The sequence below is a fragment of the Carlito syrichta genome, unplaced genomic scaffold (genome assembly GCF_000164805.1).
Source record: "Carlito syrichta isolate Samal-C Ts95f unplaced genomic scaffold, Tarsius_syrichta-2.0.1 Scaffold304573, whole genome shotgun sequence".
In the NCBI taxonomy this organism is placed as follows: Eukaryota; Metazoa; Chordata; class Mammalia; order Primates; family Tarsiidae; genus Carlito; species Carlito syrichta.
This window is the reverse complement of record NW_007248669.1, coordinates 55,256-78,205: the sequence shown is the minus strand read 5'-3', so window position 1 is coordinate 78,205 and position 22,950 is coordinate 55,256. Positions and strand designations below refer to the sequence as shown.

Here is a 22,950-nt window from a genome sequence, read left to right as displayed (position 1 = left end):
TGGGATACCTCTAGGGTTACTAAGACTGGAGACACCTAAATAGTTGGCAAAATGCTGGTGCTTTCCAACCTAAATCCTCTTTTGCAAAGTGGATTTATACGTTATCCCTCATTCGTCCTAAAGTATTAATAAAACATTTCAGCATGCTCTTCCTATATATGTATATTTGTTTGTAAGGATATATGGTTGTTCCGCCATCAACCTAAATATAAATAAAGTTTAATTTCTTGATTTTTAAAAATAAAAGTTAAGTCTAAATAGCAATTTTAATATTTTCTTTCTACACCCTGTGTATCACCTTGGAGACTTTCTGGTTAGAATTTCCCATCTTTGAAGATTGCTGCTTAGCCCATTTTAACCTCACTGACCTATTTTGAGGATAAACTTAATATGCCTATAGCACATAGTTACAGGGTTAAATTTCATGTTGCATCATGAGAATTGACATGCATGTACCTATACCCAATGGAGATGCTGTGAATTGACTGGATAGAGTCTGTAAACAAATTCATACTCCCTGAATCGCAGTACTTCATAAACAGAAAGTATTATAACTTCATAGAGTTAAAGCCTAAACATCAGTCTGAAATTCAGACAAGACTTAATCTTTAAGAAGCAATTGTATTTTTTTTTTTTTTGCGTTGGAGTCTCACTCTGTCACCCAGACTGGAGTGCAGTGGCCGCTCCCCGCCACTGCAGCCTCGACCTGCTGGGCTCCGGTGATCCTCCCGCCTCAGCCTTCCAAGTAGCTGGAACTACAGGCGAGCACTACCATGCCCGGCTAATTTTTGATTTATTGTAGAGATGAGGTCTTGCCAAATTGCCCAGGCGGGTCTCGAACCCGTGGGCTCAGGCAATTCACTCACCTCGGCCTCCCAAAGCGCGGGATTACAGGCTGAGCCACCGAGCCCGGTCGCAATTGTATTTTTTTAAATCCTCATTTAGAAATTGCTGAATATATGGTAAGGTATCTTTTCCCTTTGTCTATTTGAATGCTTCTATTTTAAAACTTTCTGTCAACCAATTTGTGGTGTATATTCCAGAAAAAAGCAAAATAACAGTTTTCTTATGGCTTGTGCTATTTATGTCAGGCCTAAGATTATGGAAAATACTCATATTCTTCTAGTATTTCTTATTTTGTTTTATATTATAATGTTTGCATTCTTAATTGCCCTTATATAGTTTGTATACGAGTTGGAGATCTAATTTTCTTTTTTTCCAAGGGGATTGCCAATCGTCATGACATATTAAACAATGCTGTCCCTCTCTTTATCTAGTCAATGTGTTCGTAATACACAAAAAGACAATTATGTTATGTTTTGATACCTAATAAAATTACTAGAGAGAGTATGCTTTCCAGGAAGAGAGGAATGGAATGGCAGGATTTACTTAGTTCCGTGGGAAGAAGCTGCTTACAGGGCAGTGGGACTTCCTGCTGCCACATGGAAACACGTTTTCCCTGTCTCTAATACCATCCCTCAATACACATGGTCTACTTGCTTTGAGCCTTTGCACACTTTGTGTTCTACTCTCTCTCATATTATTACTCTCTCTCATATTATTATCCAAACAGTAATAGCCAAAGGAGCAAGAAGCCCAAGAGGCTGAGGTTTCTAGGAAAAAGCTAGCAGTCAATGACATCCCATAAAGAAGAGTTGTGCCAACCTGCAGAGGTGGCCGTACAGGGGCACAGAATGTCATGATGGATCAGCGTTGACCAGCAGTACAAAAAAATGTGGAAAGACTGAGGGTCAGCTCTTGCAATTCTGGCATTTGGTGTGTGAGTTAAAATCTAAATCTGAGTTTATCTCCTAGGATGGGAACATACCACTGCTTCTTGCGGTGCAGAATGGCCACAGTGAGGTCTGTCACTTTCTCCTGGATCATGGAGCAGATGTCAATTCTAGGGACAAAAGTGGAAGGTACTGCAGAATTAGGCAGAAATCATGCAACATCAGGGATACCCACATTCTGAGAGGCTTTCAAAAATATCACAGCCATATTTTGGATCATTTGTTATAAAGTGGTTTTTGACTTCTTACCTTTTTAATTGTCTACCTTTTTGATAACTAAAAATCTTTGTTGACTTAGAAACAAATTTTCCCAGACTTCTGTGGGCATCACTGCTGACTAAGTCTATGATGAGACTATTAAATGCTAAGGTAGCTAAGTCATTTCCTGTGACTTTTCATGCAAAATAATAGTAAACATATTGGTTGCTTTTGAAAAACAGGCCTAGCAATGTATTTGTTCTTTTAAATGCTTGAGGTGAGAGATGGATAAGATTTGTGCCAATCATATTAAATTCCTTCATATATATGCCAAATAGTACAAAAGATTATGTCTATGTTGTTTGACTAAATATGGTGTAATGTTTTGATTTAATCTGAAGTTGTTAAAAAAAAAAAAACCACCTAATTTCATCTCGACAGCATTCCACTTCAAATTCCCCAGAAGATTAAGTGTAATAAAGGTTTAACTGCATTTAATCTTCCTTTCCATGTTTTCAAGACAAATGATTTCCCAAGAAAAAAATTTTCATTTTTTGTTAGTACTGAATTTTGTGTCTCACCCCCAACCTTTTTTTTTGTTTTTTTTTTTTTAGAACTGCTCTCATGCTGGCTTGTGAGATTGGCAGCTCTAACATCGTGGAAGCCTTAATTAAAAAGGGTGCAGACCTAAATCTTGTAGATTCTCTTGGACACAATGCCTTACATTATTCCAAACTCTCAGAAAATGCAGGAATTCAAAGCCTTCTATTATCAAAAATCTCTCAGGATGCTGGTATGTGAAAGAAAATAGCCAATGTTGTTTTAAATTTATCCACTCCATTTTCCCCAAAGAATAAAAGAATGTGTGGAATATGATATATTTTATTATTCTTTTAAACATATTCTTGAAGAACAATGAAGTGTTAAATATTGTGTGTGTTTGTGTGTGTGTGTATATCCCCCAATGCAAAGTGGATATGGTTCATTATCATTCTTATAGTTCTTTGTTTCACTTTTTCCTCTATAGATTTAAAGACCCCAACAAAACCAAAGCAGGTATTTATCTTTTTTGGGGGGGTTTATTTTTTAAATTTTTGTTTGTTGGAATTTGAAAATGTTCAGATTAAGCCACTCTGTGGTCTACTAGTAAAGTGATAAAGACTCTACAAAAAATATTGAAGGACTGAAATATCTTTATAATACATGATTTATTGTTATAAGGAGGTAAATGTTTTCATAATAATTCACTTTGTTTCAGAAGCATGGAACTTTAAACTTGCTACCTATATATTCCTCTTTTTCTGAAATGTACTAATACTTCCTATTAGTGTGAAAATGTTTGATGTGGCTTAAACTCTGAGACTGAATAACAACATTTTAAATACTTGTAATATTCCATGAACTACAAACCTACAGCCATGAAAATGTTAGATATTTAATGACAATAAGATAATTTAGCTTTTTCTTTTAATTGAGGTTTTTCTAAAATGTCATCTATTGTTATACAAAGTAGAAACTGAGAAGTTTTTTTCTAAAAACGAAATCACTATCTGTTTTGGATGAAGAGATGTATGTTTGTTATATTTGTTTATGCATACATCAGGGTCTTGAAGAAATCATAAAAGGCAAATACTTAATACTGAATTTATGATATGCTATATTACTTATTCATTAGTAAACTTCAGATATGAGGTTCCCCTATTTTCCTCTTATTTACATTATTTTTTAAAAGGAATGGAAGTAATGCAGAGGTGTGGAAAATACCGCTACTTTTCATTAAGACAGAAAGCTTACTATGAATGTTCTCCAAGTTTTAAATTGTGGTAGACAACTCCTCAACCTCTACTTTTCCATTTCTCCTACCAACTTAATCTGATTTTGTCTTATGTGTTTTTGTTTTCTTGCTATTAAGGCATGGGCTATTAGAAGAAAACTTGGCGCATGCATATTATTTATTTTTATATTGGTAACAGATTTCAGATTTTGATAAAGTAAGAAATGCATGAACTTTTGAGGTTTTTCTCATTTGTTTGATGAAGCTACTTGCTCATACTTTACTAACCTAACTAACCCACCTCCATTCTTTGGACTGTGATAACTTTCAGCATGATCAAGTCTCTAAAATAAGCTCAGAAAGAAGTGGAACTCCAAAAAAACGCAAAGCTCCACCACCTCCTATCAGTCCTACTCAGGTAAAAACAAAAGCGAACCAACAATCAACAACATATAACAACAAAGCCTTAATTTTGTCATTTCGAGTTTAGGTCAAAAGTAAATGTTTTAGGATGACCCTTAAGTGCACATCTAAAATTTTCCTTGTCGGTTTTAAATGACAGATTGTGGTAAGAAGGATTTTGATTATTACTATGGAAATAATGTTGATTCTTATCTATTTTAAAACTGTAGATTGAACAGTATTTTTTTTTTTAAAGCTTAAAGGAAATTTCTCAAAATATCACAGAAACTTTTTCCTTAAGATAATAAGTTTAGTTTATTTTTAGTTCCTTATATTAAAAGCTCTGGTAGGGAATGGGAGAATTAGTAGCTAGTGAGGCATTTAGTTGAAAATGAATTTCATTTGGTTTCTTAAAACATTGCTAAAATATATTTCCCTTTCTAATTATATTTAAGGTTGGCTAATAATAAAAGCAGTTTTCATATCTGAGCATATAGTGACTACTGCATATCAGAGGAATCTCAGAAGTCTATGAACTGGCAAATAAAAACAGACTGGGATTTGTTATTTAAAAATTTACAGGCCATAGAGTCCATATTTAAGTAGTAGAGAGAAATATCTTATGTGATAAGTAACTTTAAATAGATGTTACTATGTTTGTTAATATTCTTAACCTGTAATAGAAGTTTTATCAATTAAAAAAATTGGTTCTAATGAATATAGGAGCAAAGTTACTTAGTTATACTCTGCAAATTTTCAAAAAGTATTTGAAGTAGCTGACTTGCTCTGAAACTATGTTACCCTTGAATTAATTGAAGCTAAAGATACTTACTGTTAGATATAATTACATCAGTTAAACAGGTTGATTGTTTGGCATTGAAGAGGAAAAGACTTTGAAGATACATTCTATATTGGTGGTTTTCATTTTGTTTTTTTAGTTGAGTGATGTGTCTTCTCCAAGATCAATAACTTCAACCCCACTTTCGGGAAAGGAATCAGTATTTTTTGCTGAACCACCCTTTAAGGTATTTCCATTTTGTGTTCAATTTTGTTACTGTATTTTGAGATGCATGATACACTTACTTTAAGTTATATAATACTGGCCAAAATATAATATACTTCTGAATCATTGATTTACAAACTTTTCACCCTGAAGGACACCGATTTTTTTTCCTGGCATGGACCCCACAAAACAAAAATAGGGTGCCCCATAAATATGTACAACTAGTATGTATTCATAATAATTATATTTTTTGAAAAAGAATAGGATGAATAAATTATATTTACTAACCAGTAATTAATTTTTTTCATTTAAAAGAAAGAGACAGTTCATTTATGTATGAAATCTAAAATTGTTGAACTTATAGAAGCAGAGTAGACTGGTGGTTAGGGGAGCAAGGGGGTGGTTGGAGAAGTGTTGGTCAAAGGACATAATATTTCTGTTAGATAAAAGGAATAAGTTCAAGGGACCTAAAGTACAACATGGGACTATACTTAATAGTGATATATTATAGTCTTAAAAATTACTAAGAGAGTATATTTTAAGTGTTCTCATCACAGAAACTGATAAGTATGTGAGGTAATGCATATGTTAATTAGTTCTATTTAGCCATTATAGTTGTATGTACATATTTCAAAACATCATGATGTACATGATAAATATGTATTTTTTGTCTATTTAAAAAATAATTTATTTAAAAATAAATAAGTTGGGGAAGTTGCCAGTTGCTGACTGGTAGTCACTTCTGTCATTTTTTTCCTGAATATGTATTGTTTAGGAAATGGCAAAAATTATATTTCAGAAAATTCTCTATATACAATGTGGTATCCTGGATTGGATCCTGGGACAGAAAAAGGACATTATTGGAAAAATAGGTGCAATCTGAATAAAGTCTATAATTTAGTTAATAGTAATTTACCAATGTTAATATCTTCATTTTCACAAATATATCATGGCTACATAAGTTGTTAACATTAGGGGAAACTGAGTGATAGGTTCTATATTGCAACTTTTTTATAAACCTTAAATTGTCTCAAATAAAAAGTATATTTAAAAAAATTTTAAAGAGGCAAAAATAATAACTGATAGTCTTCTACCAAATTGAGTTGATATAATGCCAAAGAAGTAGAAACTTTTATTATTTTCTGTTGTCTTACTAACAAGTAATTGTATATTTGATTAAACTTTTCTGACTATAAGAGTAATATGCATTTATTTTAGAAATTTTAGAAAATCCATTAGTGCTTATTCCACCTGGTTCTGTAGATTTGCGGTTGGAAAGTATTATAAGAAAATGGAAAGATATTTGCATTTAACATCTGTTTTTATAGCAGTTACTAAGAAATTATATTCAGGATGAAATAAAATTTATAATTGTTAAAATAAAATTTCAATTGTATAATTGTGTATTTACTTTCCCTCATCTAAGAATTACTAAGGATGTTTTAACTTGGATGCAAATTGATCTTAAAAAAAGTTTATCAATCTATCATTTCCCTCACTTTAGACTTTATTAAACTCTTAAAATGAATTCCTATACAAGACAAGGCAAGGAAGTTACACTCATATAATTAATATCCTAATATCTTCTAATATGACCGTGGCTCAAAGGAAGTAATGTAGTCCAAAGAATAATATCACAAATTATGCTTTGTGATTAGAAATAGAGTATAAAAGACTGTCATTTTGTAACCAACAAACAGAAAACAAGATAAAAAGTGACAGATTTAGAATGGCTAAAGTTTAAAATGACTAAAAGTATCACGTTAGTATGTTGAATAAGCAAGACTCTCATATCCTGTTGGTGGGAATGTAAAATAGTATAGCTACTTTGGAAAATAAAGTTTCTTTCAAAGTTAAACATATCCCTATGTGACCCAGCAATCCACTCATAGGTGCTCACCCAAGAGAAATGAAAATACATATCTACACTAAATCTTATTATACACAGCTGTTTATAGCAGCTTTATTTATAACATCCACATGGGAAACAATCAAAATGTGAGTGGATCATCAATAAGTAAGCGGATAAAAGTAATGAAATATATCTATACAATGAATAAAAAAAAAATGAACTACAGCATAAGTAACATCACAGGGGAATCTGAAAAATTGTCATGCTGAGTGAAAGAAGCCAGCCACAAAAAAAGCTTATACCGAATGACATTCCACTTATAGGAATCCTAGAAAATGCAAAAAGAAAAGTCATAGTTACCTGGAATGGAGTAGGCAAGGACTGGTTGTGATAAGGCATGAAGAGACTTTTAGGGATAATGGACTTGACTCTAGTGATAGTTCCATCAGCAGACATCCATCAATACATCCTCAAATTGTAAACTTTAAATGGATGAAGCTTATTATACTTTAAAAAAGTACATTTTTATCAAAATGAAAGGGTTGCTTTTTTAAAGATGAACACTTTCCAAAAATAAGCCACTGAGTTTTAGCATTTGGGCTTTTACAAAGGTTTCTTTGCTGAAAAATTGTATCTCTTACCATTGTCTGCGGCTTAGCTAGATGAAACAGTAATTTCTGGCAAGTCACTATAGTGTTTTGAAATGAGAGTGTGACTTTAAAGTTCCAAGAATTTTGCAGTATTTTTATGAACAGATATTCAGGGACAAAAGATTAGAGAATATCTTTAGGGACTCAATTGCCAATCCAAGGCTATATGAATTTCATTCTCTTATAAAAGTATCCTTATCTTTCCTGACAGGTCTTATTTATTACCATTTATCTTAGAAAGATTAATAATGACATATTAATAGCAGATAATTTATAAAATGATAAAGCTAAGAAAATCTGCTTTAAACTATTTTAATCTATGTATAATACAGATAGAACTTGTTTTGACTTCATTATGAAAATAGTATTTGCCATCTCAAGTTTTAGAACACAGACCAGTAAATTAGCTATTACATAAAATTATTATAAATTAAGTATATTTTCTTGTACTCATTATATGAGATTTCTGAAAGATATTTTGAGAATATACCCCCTGGAGCTAATGTTTTAGAAATTATACCTTAGTAGATAATTATCACTTTTATTCACTTATTTCTCAAAGTATTTTCTTTCCTTGAGATTTTCTAGCTGCCTTTCTCATAGGATAATACTGATTCTACTCTGTAGAAACTCAAAGAGAAAAATCTGCTTAATTTTTCTCTGCAATGTTACATTTAGAAACATTCTTTCAAGTCATTTTTCTGTTTCAATAGGCTGAGATCAGTTCTATACAAGAAAACAAAGACAGACTAAGTGACAGTACTACAGGTAAGATAAGGAAGCACTTGTTTTTGTTATTTTGACCAAACTTTATTTTATGTTCATATAAAGGAAGCCGAGGTCAGGCTGAGGCACTCTGTGTGGGGAGGTCGAAACCAGCATGTCTTCACAGAACTGCCAGAAATGTACAGGAAGACATTCCCTGTACTTCAGGGTACCTTAACCTGGATTTTACAGAGTCTCTGAATTTGGATGGGAAAATATACATCTCTATTTTCATTTGTTCATAACTAAATGTTAGCATTTTCTTCCATTATGAATATAGGCAATGAACCCAGTGATATTAGCAGACCAGTGACTTTGTCACTGAGAGAATTCCTATTACCATATTATAATGCAGATACCTTGAAATATCACTTACAGTATCTCTACTAAAACTTATGGCACTTATTAGATCTGATGCTAGATCTTGTTATTTGATGTTACAAAATAAATTCTTGGTACAGTGGTCCACACCTGTAATCCCAGCACTTTACGAGACCAAGGCAGGGGGATTGCTTAAGTGCAAGACCAGCTTAGGCAACACAGTGAGATCTCATCTCTACAAAAAATCAAAATATTAGCTGGGTGTTGGCATACTTCCCAAGTAGTCTCAGCTACTTGGGAAGCTGAGGCAGAAAGATTGCCCCTAGCCCAGAAGGTCAAGACTACGGTGAGGCTTCATTGTGCCACTGCACTCCAGCCTGGGTGACAGAGTGTGACTGCAACTCAACAATAACAACAATAACAAAACAAGCTCTTAAATTACTGTGCCTGTATATTTTATCTTATGCATTTAAAAACATTACTTTGAGATGAGGTCGTGGCTTCCAGCTGCACTCGTTGCAACTGAGCAACTCATTATTTCATGAAGGGAGAACCCACTGTGCACCTTCATGGCTGTCCCAATCTAATTTTTCTACTATGGATTTTAAGTAGACACATGGAAAGACAAAGTGCTAATGAAATCATACACCTATTATCTTCACCAAGATAAGGTTTCATTCATTGTTATCTCTTAAGAGTTCCTCCTGGCCTGGCTCGGTGGCTCAGTCTGTAATCCCAGCACTTTGGGAGGCCAAGGTGAGTGGATTGCCTGAGCCCGTGGGTTCGAGACCCACCTGGGCAACTTGGTGAGACCTCATCTCTACAACAAATAAAAAAATCAGCCGGGCGTGGTAGCGTATGCCTGTAATTCTAGCTACTCGGAAGACTGAGGCGGAAGGATCGCCGGAGCCCAGCAGGTCGAGGCTGCAGTGGCCAGGAGCGGCCACTGCACTCCAGTCTAGGCGACAGAGTGAGACTCCAAGTCAAAAAAAAAAAAGAGTTCCTCCTAAGAATTTACCCTCTAAGAATGTAGTCTAGTATCTTCAGAATCAATTTTAAATGTAGAATAAATTATTTCAAAAACCCATTTTTGCTCTAGTATTCAGTTTCTTAGTTTATTATGTATTTAATGTGTTTTTTGGAGACTTTAATTTGCAGAATTTAGAAATAACAAACATTCTAATTTCTGGCAGAGATCAATATTAATGTAATTGAACAAGTGTTATGTTGGATACTTTTAAAATCAGCCATTGTATCTTGGAGGTAATTTCTATTGCTTAGAATCACAGTCATGCTCCCAATTACCTGGTTCCTTCCACACGCATCAGACTTCATGCCAAGAAGACTCAGAAGACTATGACTTAGGCAGTAAACATCAGAATAGTGCCTTATCAGAAGCAAGCATTTCTATGAGTAAATGTCATTTTGCATCCTTCCAAACTGAAATTAAAGTTTTCATCTCTGCATTAAATGACTGTGCAAAAATAAAAAGCATAGCAGGAAAAAATTTAATCAGTGCTATTCAGAGTATGGTTTGTAAGAAAATATTGCCAGTCTGCAGTAATTAAGGAGTTTGCTACAGAAATTCATCTAGCTATGTCACTAAGCATACTGTTTTGTGTGGCTAACACTTTTCATAGGAAGACTTTCTGTATGAAGGAAGCAGTATATTGCATTGCATTCTGGAAGAAGTTTCTTGTGTCATTTCAGTGATGTACTACTTTAGATGCCATTTCAGCTTGGTAATCAGTAGGATGTCAAAAAGTGGGGTGATTACTGTGGGATTCAAAAAAGAGAAGATTGTTTCTTCTGCAGGGTGATCAGTGAATGCTTGAAGGAGGAGACAGAGTTTGATATGGGTCTTAAAGAGGTATTGAAGGAACTCTTGCCCAAGAGTTCTCTAGGCAGAGAGATGCCTCAGGGCAGTCCTATGGGTAAAGAATGAAAGAAATAAGCTGTGTGTTGATAATATGGAGGCATAGGATGGGAGCCATGAATCTGAGGGAAATGGAAATCTATGAAATTTAGTGAGTCATAAACTCGAAAAAGTAGACTGTGCCAGAGCACTAACAAAGAAATTTGGAGGTTATTTTTGGAGGGAAAACAATTAAAGCATTTGAACCAAAGGAATCACCCAATCAAAGTATGTTTTAGGAAAATCAGTCTGACATTGCTGTGTAGGCTACATTTTTACTGTGGAGAGGAGAGAAGCAGAGATTTGTTAGGAAACCATTTGCAGTTTCCAAGAAAGGTGATAAACTCAGAACAAGAGTAATAGTGGTAGGGATAAGAAATTAACCAGATTCCAAAGATGTTTTTAAAAGGATAGGATTCACAGAACTGGGATTTAGGAGGCACAAGGAGGAACCAAAACCAACCAAGATATGACACTTAATCAAGTGAATGGAAAATGTATGACCAAAGACATCAGTTTTCAGAATCAGCTTATATACACATTTCTAGTATTATGCTAGGAATACCATATTAAGGAAACCCCAGTACCTGAATGTTGCAGTTTATCTGTCCAACTGGTAGAGGTTTTATAGACAGGATCAGAAAGAAAAAGTTAGATTAAACTAAAAGGTGGTTTGTTAGAAGTTAGAGAAATAAAAGTTTAATTTTGTAATATTTTAAATTGCCTTTCTCTTTTCCAAGGTGCGGATAGCTTATTGGATATAAGTTCGGAAGCTGACCAACAAGATCTTCTTGTCCTATTGCAAGCAAAAGTTGCTTCCCTTACCTTACATAATAAGGAGTTACAGGATAAATTACAGGTAGGTAAATAGATGCTACCACTGACTATTCTGTGGAGTTAAGCTATTGGATTTTTCAGGAGTGGGCAGATGTATTTTGTCTTAAATATCTACATCAGTCCCTTCTTTATAAATGTGAGCTTTAGGCATCTTATAGTTTTAAATTATTTATTTCTTAAGAGTGTTATTCATTAACTCTGTAAATTGAATAACTATGTATGTAGTATATATAATATGCAATTATATATTTTAATAAACTATAAAAATACATTTTATATAAATACACATTATATACATATACTTACATATGATAATGTATAATTATTTTAGTTTTCTATATACAGTAAAATTTTATATTTTATATTGTGTGTGTGTATAAATATACATATTTAAATATTAGCCATTCATTTAAAATGGATCATTTAACAGATTTGAGAACTTGATAACAAATAGCTGTACTATGCCCATTGCCCTTCTTGGCAAGTAGAATGATATGAGAAACAAAGGAAAAATTTGAATCAGGTTTGGCAGGCAAAACAATTCTAGTGCTTTTAAAGTGACACAAATTGTCCTAATAGTGCTGAGTAAGCTTTGTGTCATTAATAACTCTCTTTTTCCAGACTATTATTTTTTTTGTGGTTCATGAGCACAATGCAGAATGATTGTGTGTTCTCCCATACCATACCTAAGCTTTGGATTTAGTTCCTCTTGTTCCAGTTGTTTGCACATCTGACCACACCTTTGGTGCCATTTAATTCTTGCTTTTTTCCCTAGGCCAAATCACCCAAGGAGGCAGAAGCAGATCTAAGCTTTGACTCATACCATTCCACCCAAACTGACTTGGCCCCATCCCTGGGCAAACCTAGTGAAACCTCTCTCCCAGACTCCAAATCATCTCCATCTGCCTTAACACATTCCTTAGGTAAACCCACTATTGACAGTGATGTCAGAATTCAGCAACTACAAGAGATTTTACAAGATTTGCAGAAGAGATTGGAGAGCTCTGAAGCAGAGAGGAAACAGCTACAGGCCGAGCTTCAGTCCCAAAGGACAGAACTGGTGTGCTTAAACAACACCGAGATTTCAGAGAATGGCTCTGACCTCAGCCAGAAACTTAAAGAAACTCAGAGCAAATACGAGGAGGCCATGAAAGAAGTCCTCAGTGTGCAGAAGCAGATGAAACTGGGTCTTGTCTTGACTGAGAGCGTGGATAGTTATTCTCATCTTCGTGAGCTGAGGGTCACTGAAGAGGAAATAGATGTGCTAAAGCAGGATCTGCAGAATGCATTGGAAGAAAGTGAAAGAAATAAAGAGAAAGTGAGAGAGTTAGAGGAAAAACTTTTAGAGAGGGAGAAGGGTGTAGTGATTAAGCCACCTGCGGAAGAGTATGAGGAAATGAAAAGCTCATATTGCTCTGTTATTGAGAATATGAATAAAGAGAAAGCATTTTTGTTTGAGAAATACCAGGAGGCTCAAGAAGAAATCATGAAATTAAAAGACACATTAAAGAGTCAGATGGCACAGGAAGCCAGTGATGAAGCTGGGGACATGAAAGAAGCCATGAACAGGATGATAGATGAACTTAATAAACAGGTGAGTGAGCTGTCGCATCTGTACAAAGAAGCCCAGGCTGAGCTGGAGGATTATAGGAAGAGGAAATCTCTAGAGGATGTTACAACCGAATACATCCATAAAGCAGAGCATGAGAAATTGATGCACACGACAAATATGTCCAGGGCTAAAGCAGAAGATGCACTGTCCGAAATGAAGTCTCAGTATTCAAAAGTGTTGAATGAGTTGACCCAGCTTAAACAACTGGTAGATGCACAGAAAGAGAACTCTGTCTCTATCACAGAACATTTGCAAGTGATAACCACGCTGCGGACTACTGCAAAAGAGATGGAAGAAAAAATCAACAGTCTTAAAGAGCACCTTGCAAGCAAGGAACTGGAAGTGGCAAAGCTGGAGAAACAACTCCTCGAGGAGAAAGCTGCTATGACTGATGCTATGGTACCCAGGTCTTCCTATGAAAAGCTCCAATCATCCTTAGAGAGTGAAGTGAGTGTGTTGGCATCAAAATTAAAGGATTCAGTAAAAGAGAAAGAGAAGGTTCATTTAGAGGTTGCCCAGATCAGAAGTGAGGTCTCACAAGTGAAAAGGGAAAAGGAAAATATTCAGACCCTGTTGAAATCCAAAGAGCAAGAAGTGAAAGAACTTCTGCAAAAATTCCAGCAAGCTCAGGAAGAGCTTACAGAAATGAAAAGATATTCTGAAAGCTCTTCGAAACTGGAAGAGGATAAAGATAAAAAGGTTGGTGAAATTGTATTGCTGTTGAGATTCTAGCAATATGCCCTAGGCCCTTCATCCTTTACTATGTTAAGCATTTATAGCATTTGTTGGCAATTACCTGTTGTGAGTGCTCAGAGACTCTGCACATGACTATATCTGTCCCCAAAGCCACATTAAGAATAGTTTGTTGGATATTTCCCTTTTAAAAAATACCTATCTTCTGCCACTTCCATTATTCTAAAGGATTTTAATATATGTTGTGCCTATTCTTTAAAAATCACTTTACAGAAGCTCTGCCACTTTGAAGACCAGAAGTGAACCCACAACCTGAAAAGTCCATCTCAAACTCTCAAAAAGAGGTCTTAGACTCCTCTTTTTGACTCCAGAACTGATTCCTCTATCATATGCAAACTCAAATACTCCTTAATTCTGCTTCCCTAAGCTCCATAAGTTTCCCCCCAAGTCAGTACAAAAACTACCCTCCCTGGCCCCATTTTCAAAGATATATGGGAGTGGGAAGAAGGAATGTGGGGATCAAGCAATTAGAGATGGCACTGAATGTAGCTGGAGGAAGAAGGGAAACTAAGGGGAAGTCCAGGATGGTTCCATACCTGAATCTGCTCTGTATCCCTAGTTCCCTGTATCAGAGGTTCTGAATGGCATTCCTTAGAGAGCTATTTATCTTTATTCTTTTCTCATGAGTGTTTCTTTTTTTTTTTTGAGTTGGAGTCTCACTCTGTCGCCCAGACTGGAGTGCAGTGACCGCTCCTGACCACCACAGCCTCGACCTGCTGGGCTCTGGCGATCCTTCCGCCTCAGCCTTCCAAGTAGCCAGAATTACAGGCATGCATTACCACGCCCGGCTGATTTTTTGATTTATTGTAGAGATGAGGTCTCGCTGCCCAGGCGGGTCTCGAACCCGCGGGCTCAGGCAATCCACTCACCTCAGCCTCCCAAAGGCACGGGATTACAGGCTGAGCCACTGAGCCCGGCCTCATGAGTGTTTCAAAAAGAACTCTGGTAGGGGGTGGGGAATTAGAAGGTGGTGGGTGAGATTTGGGGTTATGTTCACTTTAAAGCAAAATGTACAGAGATATCAGACTCCTAGGTAGTATTCCTGATTGGCCACATGAGCAATTTTGGACAAGACATAGTTGTCTTCAAATAACGAATGCCTGAAATCCTATTTCTGATTTTTTAAAATTGCACCCCTTTTAAGAATAGAAAAGAGAAAACATTACAGCTTTTGTTATCCACCAAAACACAATCTGTAATTCAGGAGCCTGTATCTGAACATAATGGATGTAATGGGCTTTGTTTGTTCACTTGGTTTTGTTATCTAATTTTATGAGTTTTCTTAAAAATAAAAAAAGGAATTTTTCCAAGGTTTCAAGTCCCAGAGGCTAAAGAGATGACTATGTTCAAAGCTTAGAAGTATCTGGAATCTTGCTTTTGAAGTCACATTATTGCATATTGATATAGTTTTCATTTATCAATAGATAAATGAGATGTCAAAGGAAGTCAGCAAATTGAAGGAGGCTCTGAACAGCCTCTCACAGCTCTCCTACTCAACAAGCTCATCCAAAAGACAGAGTCAGCAGCTGGAAGTGCTACAGCAGCAGGTCAAGCAGCTCCAGAACCAGCTGGCTGTGAGTGGGCTTGTTTCCACTGCCTGGTTTGGGGTAGAGGGTGAGCAGATTACATACCAACTCAGCTAGAACAAGTTGGCATGAACAAAAAGATTCCCAGCCTAAAGGAATGTTGTACTTCAGTGAGCCATTGATCGAAGACTTCTTTCATGGGGGTAAAAGAGGGAACCCCTGGTGGAATTCCCAGTCATTATCTGCGGTGAGATGGGTTAATGTATTAGTGGGAAGAACAAGATCGGCAGAACAATAGAAAGATGCTGCTTGTTCACTGTCTACTAACTTCACCCCTTCACCTTGGTCTGCAACAGCCTCCTCATCTCTGGCAGTGGCAAGAGCTTTTTCTTATCAGGGGCTAGGATCTCTGGTAGTCGCCTCTCTACATAATTGAAGCTGCTCTTGGCCCTTCTCCTTAGTTCACCCAGGATAATGCTTTTATATTTTAATTGGTTTCCTGGGACTGTTATAACAAATCACCAGAATCAAAAAACAGAATCTTATGGTTCTGTAAATCAGAAGGCTGAAATCAGCTTTACTGGGCTAAAGGCAATGTGTTGGCAGGGCTGCTTCCTTCTCAAGACTTTAGGAGAGTATTTATTTCCTTGTCTTTCCCAGCTTCTAGAGGCCACCTGCATTCCTTGGCTTATGGCCCCTTCTTCTATCTTCAGAGCACTTCAACTTCTGTTCTGTCTTCCCAACTCCTTCTTCTGCCTTTGATGTTCCTTCCTCCCTCTTATAAGGACCCCCATAAGTACATTTAAAGCCCACCTAGGTAATCTCTTCATCTCAAAATCCTTAATTACATCTGTATAATCCCGTTTGCCATATAAGGTAACATTCATAGGTTTCTAGGAATTAGGATGTGGACATCTTTGGAGGCCGTTGTTTAGCCTACCGCAATGTCTGTTACGGTTTTAGTGGGGAAGGAAACACTACATTTCCCACATGAAGTCAAGGATTAGTCTGTCCTGGACTATCTCTAGTTTCCATATAAAAACAGAACATTTGACTTCTTCAGTATATACTTATACTGATGAATTTGGGTTTCTGCAAGCTTTTCATTGGAGTGAGAGGTAGAATGTAGACTGTAATAGGCTGACTGCTAGAGAAGTGAGTAAGTAAATAGGTGTCTTGTGGGGCTGAAGAATCACAGCAGGGGTCTGAGGAAGCCTAAAGCAGGTTTGCTGGAAAGATAGGAGATGGTGGTCAGAGGGTGGATGTGTTCAACTGAGATTTTAGAAGTGGTTTAGAGGCAGAGCTGTGACCATGAGAAGAGTGGCTGAAAGGAAGAAGAGCAAATTATTAAAGCTGGGGTTGAGGAACTTAAGAGTCCAGGTGTTAGATGGATCATTCACACAGATATGGAAGCCAACTAAATGATGACAGTAATAGAGATGGAAAGGAAGACAGTGATCAGAAGATAAAGTCATAAATAATTGAGTGGGGCAGCTGAAAGGTAGGAGAGAACACAAAGGGAGGTACCAAGTGTACCTTCTTATGGTATGAACTTCAAAGGACTGAGGTTTCCAAGGTTGTCTTTTTTGTAGAGATGAGGTCTTGCTATGTTGCGTAGGCTGTTCTTGAACTCCTGGGCTCAAGCAAATCCTCTCACCTCAACCTCCCCAAACTGCTGGGATTACAAGTGTGAGCGTCACCATTAGCGGCCAAAGGCTGTCCTTTAACAGGAAGGATATCTCATATTCTGACACTGATAGGAAGGAAGAATGGGTACTGGTGGACTTTTGTACATTTTTTAGGTAATTCATATATAACAGTCTCAATTTTCGTGATGAAGTAGGAAAAAAAGCTCTTAGAATGAGAAGAGTTCAGAGCCAAGTTGAATCCTTGAAACAGTCACTGAGACAGACTGGAGTAATAGCTCTACAAGGAGAAATAAAAGCATCAAGAAAAGAAGGAAGAAAAGAAGGAAGAAAGGAAGGAAGGGAGGGAGGGCAGGTATCATCAGCTGTACTAAGGAACTATTTGAGATGGAGGCCACCACCCTATTGCCTCCCAGGTATACTGATAGCTAAATAATTGAGTTCCCTGGGGGATTATACAACAGTAGTTAAATAGTGAGTAATCAGTAACTCCCTTAAAATATATATATATATTTTAAAAGTTAATACATAATTGTTCATTGTAAAAAAGTTGAAAAATACAGAAAACTTTTAAAACTATAAATTGCCTGTAATTCAATAACTCTGAGAAAATCACTTTTTGCATTTGATATATTTCTTGCAGTAATTACTTTGTATCAATGTATTTGCATAAGTATTTATATATATTTGTAAAGCAAACAAGGTTATAATAATTCCTTTTTACATGAGTTTTCTAGAGTTGGCATACCAAGATGAAATAGGTAGTTTTTTTCTTCCTAATACTGACAAGCATTCAGAAATTCACAAGTCAGTGAGCTCACAAGCAATTTTAGAAGCACCCTATGCTAGCATATAGTGAGGGAAACACTTGGGTAGCATTTCACTACAATTTTCTTAGTTTTTTTCTTCTTTAAAGATCTCCTAAGCATATAATAATGTCAATATTCTCTTCTAGGAATGCAAGAAACAACACCAGGAGGTCATATCAGTTTATAGAATGCATCTTCTGTATGCCGTGCAGGTATGGTAATGCCCCACGATATATCTGGACATCCTAAAGAAATATAGCAGCAGATGTTGCCAAAAGTCTCATCATTAAACTCACAGAACAAACAAGAATTAGAGGAAAATCCTTTTCACTGGAAAGCTTAAAAGTGTCTTTTTTTTTTTTTTTTTTTTAACTTTGGATTCTGTATCAGGAGCCTCATGCCTTGCTTACCAGGAGCAGCCTCATCATTCATTGAGAAATTAAGGACAGTGTGGCTGCTGTCCTTCATGGGGGGGGGAGACCTGGGCTTTATCTGTAGGCATTCTGATCTTCTCAGAGCCATCAGCACTGCCTTTGTGATGGTTGGAGTTCTGGTTAGCTGGGCTCACGTTCACAACTGAGACCCCAGGTAGCCTTTGCTGAGGGTTTTGGTAGAAGCCACCTCATCTCCTCCAGATGGGTAAGGGCAGGGCACTCTGTTTGACTTAGTTCCTCATAGGAATGTGGAAACTGATAGGACTGACATTACTCTAAAAGATGGAGGAATAAGCCAAAGGCTTTATCCCAGCCAGCCATCTCATTCCCCAGGGGAGAAAGTGCCATGACTTAATTTAGGTTCTAATGAATGTCTTTTGTTGGAATATCCTAGGGCCAGATGGATGAAGATGTCCAGAAAGTGCTGAAGCAAATCCTCACCATGTGTAAAACCCAGTCTCAAAAGAAGTAAAAGTGGATTCCTTGGCAGGACACTTCCCTCTTACTGTCCATCTTTGTGTTAGATCCAGAGTTGTTGGCAACCACTGCCATTGTTCTCATTTGTGGTATGCATTGTGACCTAGCATAGCTTCTTCCCTTTCCAAAGGTCTCTAAGGACTGGTCCCAGAAGAAGACTACCTTCCTCAGGACTGCTTAGAGACTTCAAACCAGCAGAGGTGAAAGTCCTTGTCATCCCTTCAGATTCTAGAGCTGGGATCAGCCATGCCCAGAAGTCTGGTCCTGATGCTGACAAGTGGGCTCCCTCATCACCACTGGGTGATATATGAGGCCTCCATGCAGTGAGTGGTGCTTCCATTCCTCCATTCGGACTGTGCCAGTCAGCACAGGAGAGCTCTTTTTGCCTTTGGCTTCTAATTAATTTCTAACCAAATTAGTATGGCACTAGCTATGAAGTGCATGCTTAAGACCCTTTATCATAATATCCTGTGGGTTTAAAAACTCTAATTCCATCTCTTCCCCCATCTGCCTTATATACCCCATCACTCTGATTATCAATCTTTCAGTTAATAGATAACTATTGATAGTGCTTATTAGTAGTTGATGAGCACTATTAACTAAAATATTAAGTTTAAAAACAAAAGTTCTCAGTTTTTTAAAATTGTTGACATTGCAAATTTCTATGCAAACTTGCCTCCTGCTGTTATCTTGAAGCTCAGGAAATCCAAGCATTTGTATTTCAACAAGGGACAGTAAACTTGTGTGTTTACAGCCAAAATAAATGCCTCATAATTCTTAACCTCAATTTTTTAAAAAGTGTTTTTTTCTCTGTAATATTTTTATTGGCTCTTAAAGATGTTTTCATATCTAGACCCCTAAATAAATGAAATTACATTAGATTATATTAACAAAATATTTTTTAGGTAACCATCCTTGAGACTTTTAAAAAATATAACTTTTTCCTCAAAGTTTTCAGCTATAGCAAAAGGTAGTTATGTATTCCAAACTTAATATGAGCTGCCACCAATACCCCTAAGGATTTTCTGCCACTGTGTCCTCAGAATTATAGCGCATTTCTGAATATAGTAGATCCTTGTCTTACCCGTTGAATATTTTTGAATGTCCTAACTCTACCAGTGCCCATAAATTGTTTCTGGAAGGACTGTTAGTACCAATAGGTTTTTCAACTTTGAAATGAAAAATCCTGATATTTTAATATAATATGGTACATAGCAAAGATCTTGGGTAAAAATATTTCTGTTCAGTTTACCTTCAGGTTAAAAATGTTTCTAACTTGCTTGCAGCTTCCCTTATGGCATTAATCTTGTTGATGGAGATAAATAGAATACAGAACTCGCCAAAGTATTTAACAAAAGTGCAGGACCTGCTCTGACAGGGCCTGAGTACCACAGGGCTACCTGGGCTCAGGGGGTGCTTGGCTGTACTGGATGATATGTTAATCTGTATTGGATGGGGACCAACTCCAGCAAAGCAAGAATGGCTTTAAAGCTTGGTGTTACTTTTCTTAAGTTGTTTAATTATAGTTAAGCAATTTCAAAAATGCTCCAAAGAAATGTGAAAGGACTTTTTGTCACAGCACTTAAGAAAATACAAAACAATTCTCACCACACCCCTCGCCACACAGAAATGCTGCAGATGATAAAACTTGAGACATTTTGTAGATGCCTGACAAAGTGTAGCCTTTATCTTGTTTCAGGATGCATATTTATTACAAGTACTCTGGTTAAATATTGAAAAATTATATGCTGTAGTTTAGCATCTTGTCTCTGTAATTTACAGAAGGCATTGCAGAAAATAAACTTGTTTCATTTTGCATCTTTGGTGTTGACTTTTGGTGTATTCATAAATGTGTGACTTTTGAAGATCAGTTCAGTAGTATTTCAGTGTTCTGGTTTTTTACCTTGTGTTATGCTCAGCTGGTGTGAGTTGCCCACACTATCTCACACAAAGCCTCACATAATTTCTATTTCCTAGTTGTCACCCTGAGCTCTGCCCAAAGTATCAGCCACTTTTGAGCAGGTGCATCACAGCACAGCAAATAAAATTTCCTGCTCTTATTAACTCTTTGGAAGCTTTCACTGGATTTTTTTCACCTCTTCTTCCTTTCCTTTTTTGAAAAAACAATACATACACAGTATTAAAAAGCAAATACGTTCTTCTGTTCCATTACAAGGATAATTCTTTCTTGAAAAAACTCATTTGTTGAGGAAATTCTTGCAGATTAAAATCGTTAATTAAAACACCAAATAATAATGAAATCGGGACAATTACTTAAGTTGTTAGCATTTATCATAATACAACATAACAAGGCCATTTCCCTTCCCACTTACAACATGATTTCACCTCTACTTCAGTTCTCCTTCCTTCATCCTATAGACTGAAAGTTTTGATTTCAAAGTATGTGACACTCAATGTTACTTAATTGAACTTCTAATGTCCCATCCTCTCACCAAAAATGGAAGAACAACAGAAATCAATAGAAATAATGCAAATAGTATATGAGGTTATTACTATTTTAAATTAGCAAGTACATGTACCCTGAGAGAAGAACTTAGCTGTGATCAATCAACTCAAAAGATGGCATCATGGAGACACTCAGCTGGGAAGGAAACCTAGATTAACAAAACCAGTCTTAGATGGAAAGAAATGCCTTATAAGCCAAAGGTGGGGTGTAAAAAGACTCTCATACCTTGGTGCTTAGATATCAGGCTATAACTGTAGGTCAAATGAAGTAAACTGAAAATAAATCTCTTAATTATTTGTGTATATTTACATGTAAGCATGTATCTTACTTTCCCTCTTAAGCATTCTTGGAAATTGTTCTCTGCTGCTACACACACCCGTTCTTTTTAACTGCTGAGTAATATAGTATGACTGTACTGTATTTTATTTCGGTAGTTCCTCATTGATGGACATTTAATCTGCTTCCAGTATTTTACAGCTACAAAAATGATGATATGACTATCCTGTGTATGTATGTCTTTACACACATGTTAAGAGTCTGGATAATCGCCCATTTCCACATTAGCTTCCATCAAGACATAAAACAGTGCAAGAAAAAAAAGGAATTTTGCACATAACATCACAATAAGTGAGACAGAATGGCCTTTGCAAGTTGGTTGAGTAAGAGTCATCAATTTGTTTTCCTTACATAAACTTTCAGACATACTCCAAAGCCTTTAATAATTAAACCCACCCATCTTAAGATAAACACATGATATGCTGTATGGGGGAAAACACTCCCAGAACATGTTGAAGCACAACCTTTTGCAGTGTGGCATAACTGGAATGTTGGGTGCTGACAGCAGCAGAAACACTATCCAACAAAGATGGGGTTGATGTTTTTGAGCAAAGTTAAAAGGCAGTGTGCAAGGCAAAGAGTGAGTTGGGGAAAAGCAACAGACCAAGGAACCAGGGCATTCACAAGAGTAGCAATTTCTGTTCACCAGCTCAAGGCAGAGAGCTGTCAAGCATTATGGGAGTGTGTGGCATATCTGAGAAACAAAAGAACAAGGACCCAATTCTGATGGTCACCATGAGTGGGCATAGGAGCTGGCTGAGGAACAATCATTGTGGGTTCCAGCAGATGGAGTCTTTGCGGAGTTAAAGCCCCAAAAGATGGAAGTGAGTAGGAAGTAAAAAGCTATTCCCGCAACATTTATTATAAAGCAGGTCCTACAATGGGAAGAAACAGCATATTTAAGAACTGTAGCTGGATGTACCAAATTATAAAATAGGTGTGTAAGGAAGAAAAACAACCAGGACACAATCAAATGACATACACTTCTAACAGCCAAGAGAAAATACAGGTAGTAAGGGCTCCTCATTTGTCACTTCGAAATGTTTCAAAAGCCATGCATTTAAGTCAGGTTAAACACATTCTGGTAGGCAGAATAAGTCCTCCCAAATATCTCCATGTCCTGGTCCCCAGAATCTGTGACTATGTTAGATGTGAATCTAAACTGTGAATAAGTTATATGACAAGGGGGGAGTTAAGGTTGCTGATCAGTTGACTTCAAAATAATATCCTGGATTATCTAGGTGGGCCCAAATAAGAAGATGGTTTTATGTTTTCTTTTTTTTTGAGTTGGAGTCTCACTCTGTCGTCCAGGCTGAAGTGCAGTGGCACACTTACAGCCACTCCAGTGTCAACCTGCTATGCTCCAGCAATCCTGCTGCC

General features: G+C 36.5%; 1 protein-coding gene across 2 annotated transcripts in view; it reads left to right on the top strand.

The window, feature by feature from the left end:
• Window positions 1-20,585, top strand: part of RAI14 (retinoic acid induced 14) — a 154,379-nt gene extending 133,794 nt beyond the window's left edge. Inside the window, exons 10-20 of one of the 2 annotated variants that reach the window (XM_008060261.2) lie at window positions 1,816-1,922; window positions 2,606-2,784; window positions 3,019-3,047; window positions 4,097-4,183; window positions 5,106-5,192; window positions 8,386-8,440; window positions 11,414-11,532; window positions 12,286-13,821; window positions 15,300-15,449; window positions 18,003-18,068; window positions 18,685-20,585. In XM_008060261.2, coding sequence (XP_008058452.1) covers window positions 1,816-1,922; window positions 2,606-2,784; window positions 3,019-3,047; window positions 4,097-4,183; window positions 5,106-5,192; window positions 8,386-8,440; window positions 11,414-11,532; window positions 12,286-13,821; window positions 15,300-15,449; window positions 18,003-18,068; window positions 18,685-18,762 — 2,493 coding nt within the window. In that variant the 3' untranslated portion in view covers window positions 18,763-20,585. The remainder of the gene's footprint in view (window positions 1-1,815; window positions 1,923-2,605; window positions 2,785-3,018; window positions 3,048-4,096; window positions 4,184-5,105; window positions 5,193-8,385; window positions 8,441-11,413; window positions 11,533-12,285; window positions 13,822-15,299; window positions 15,450-18,002; window positions 18,069-18,684) is intronic. The other variant, XM_021713481.1, reaches the window with a different exon arrangement.
• Window positions 20,586-22,950: the final 2,365 nt, after the last annotated feature.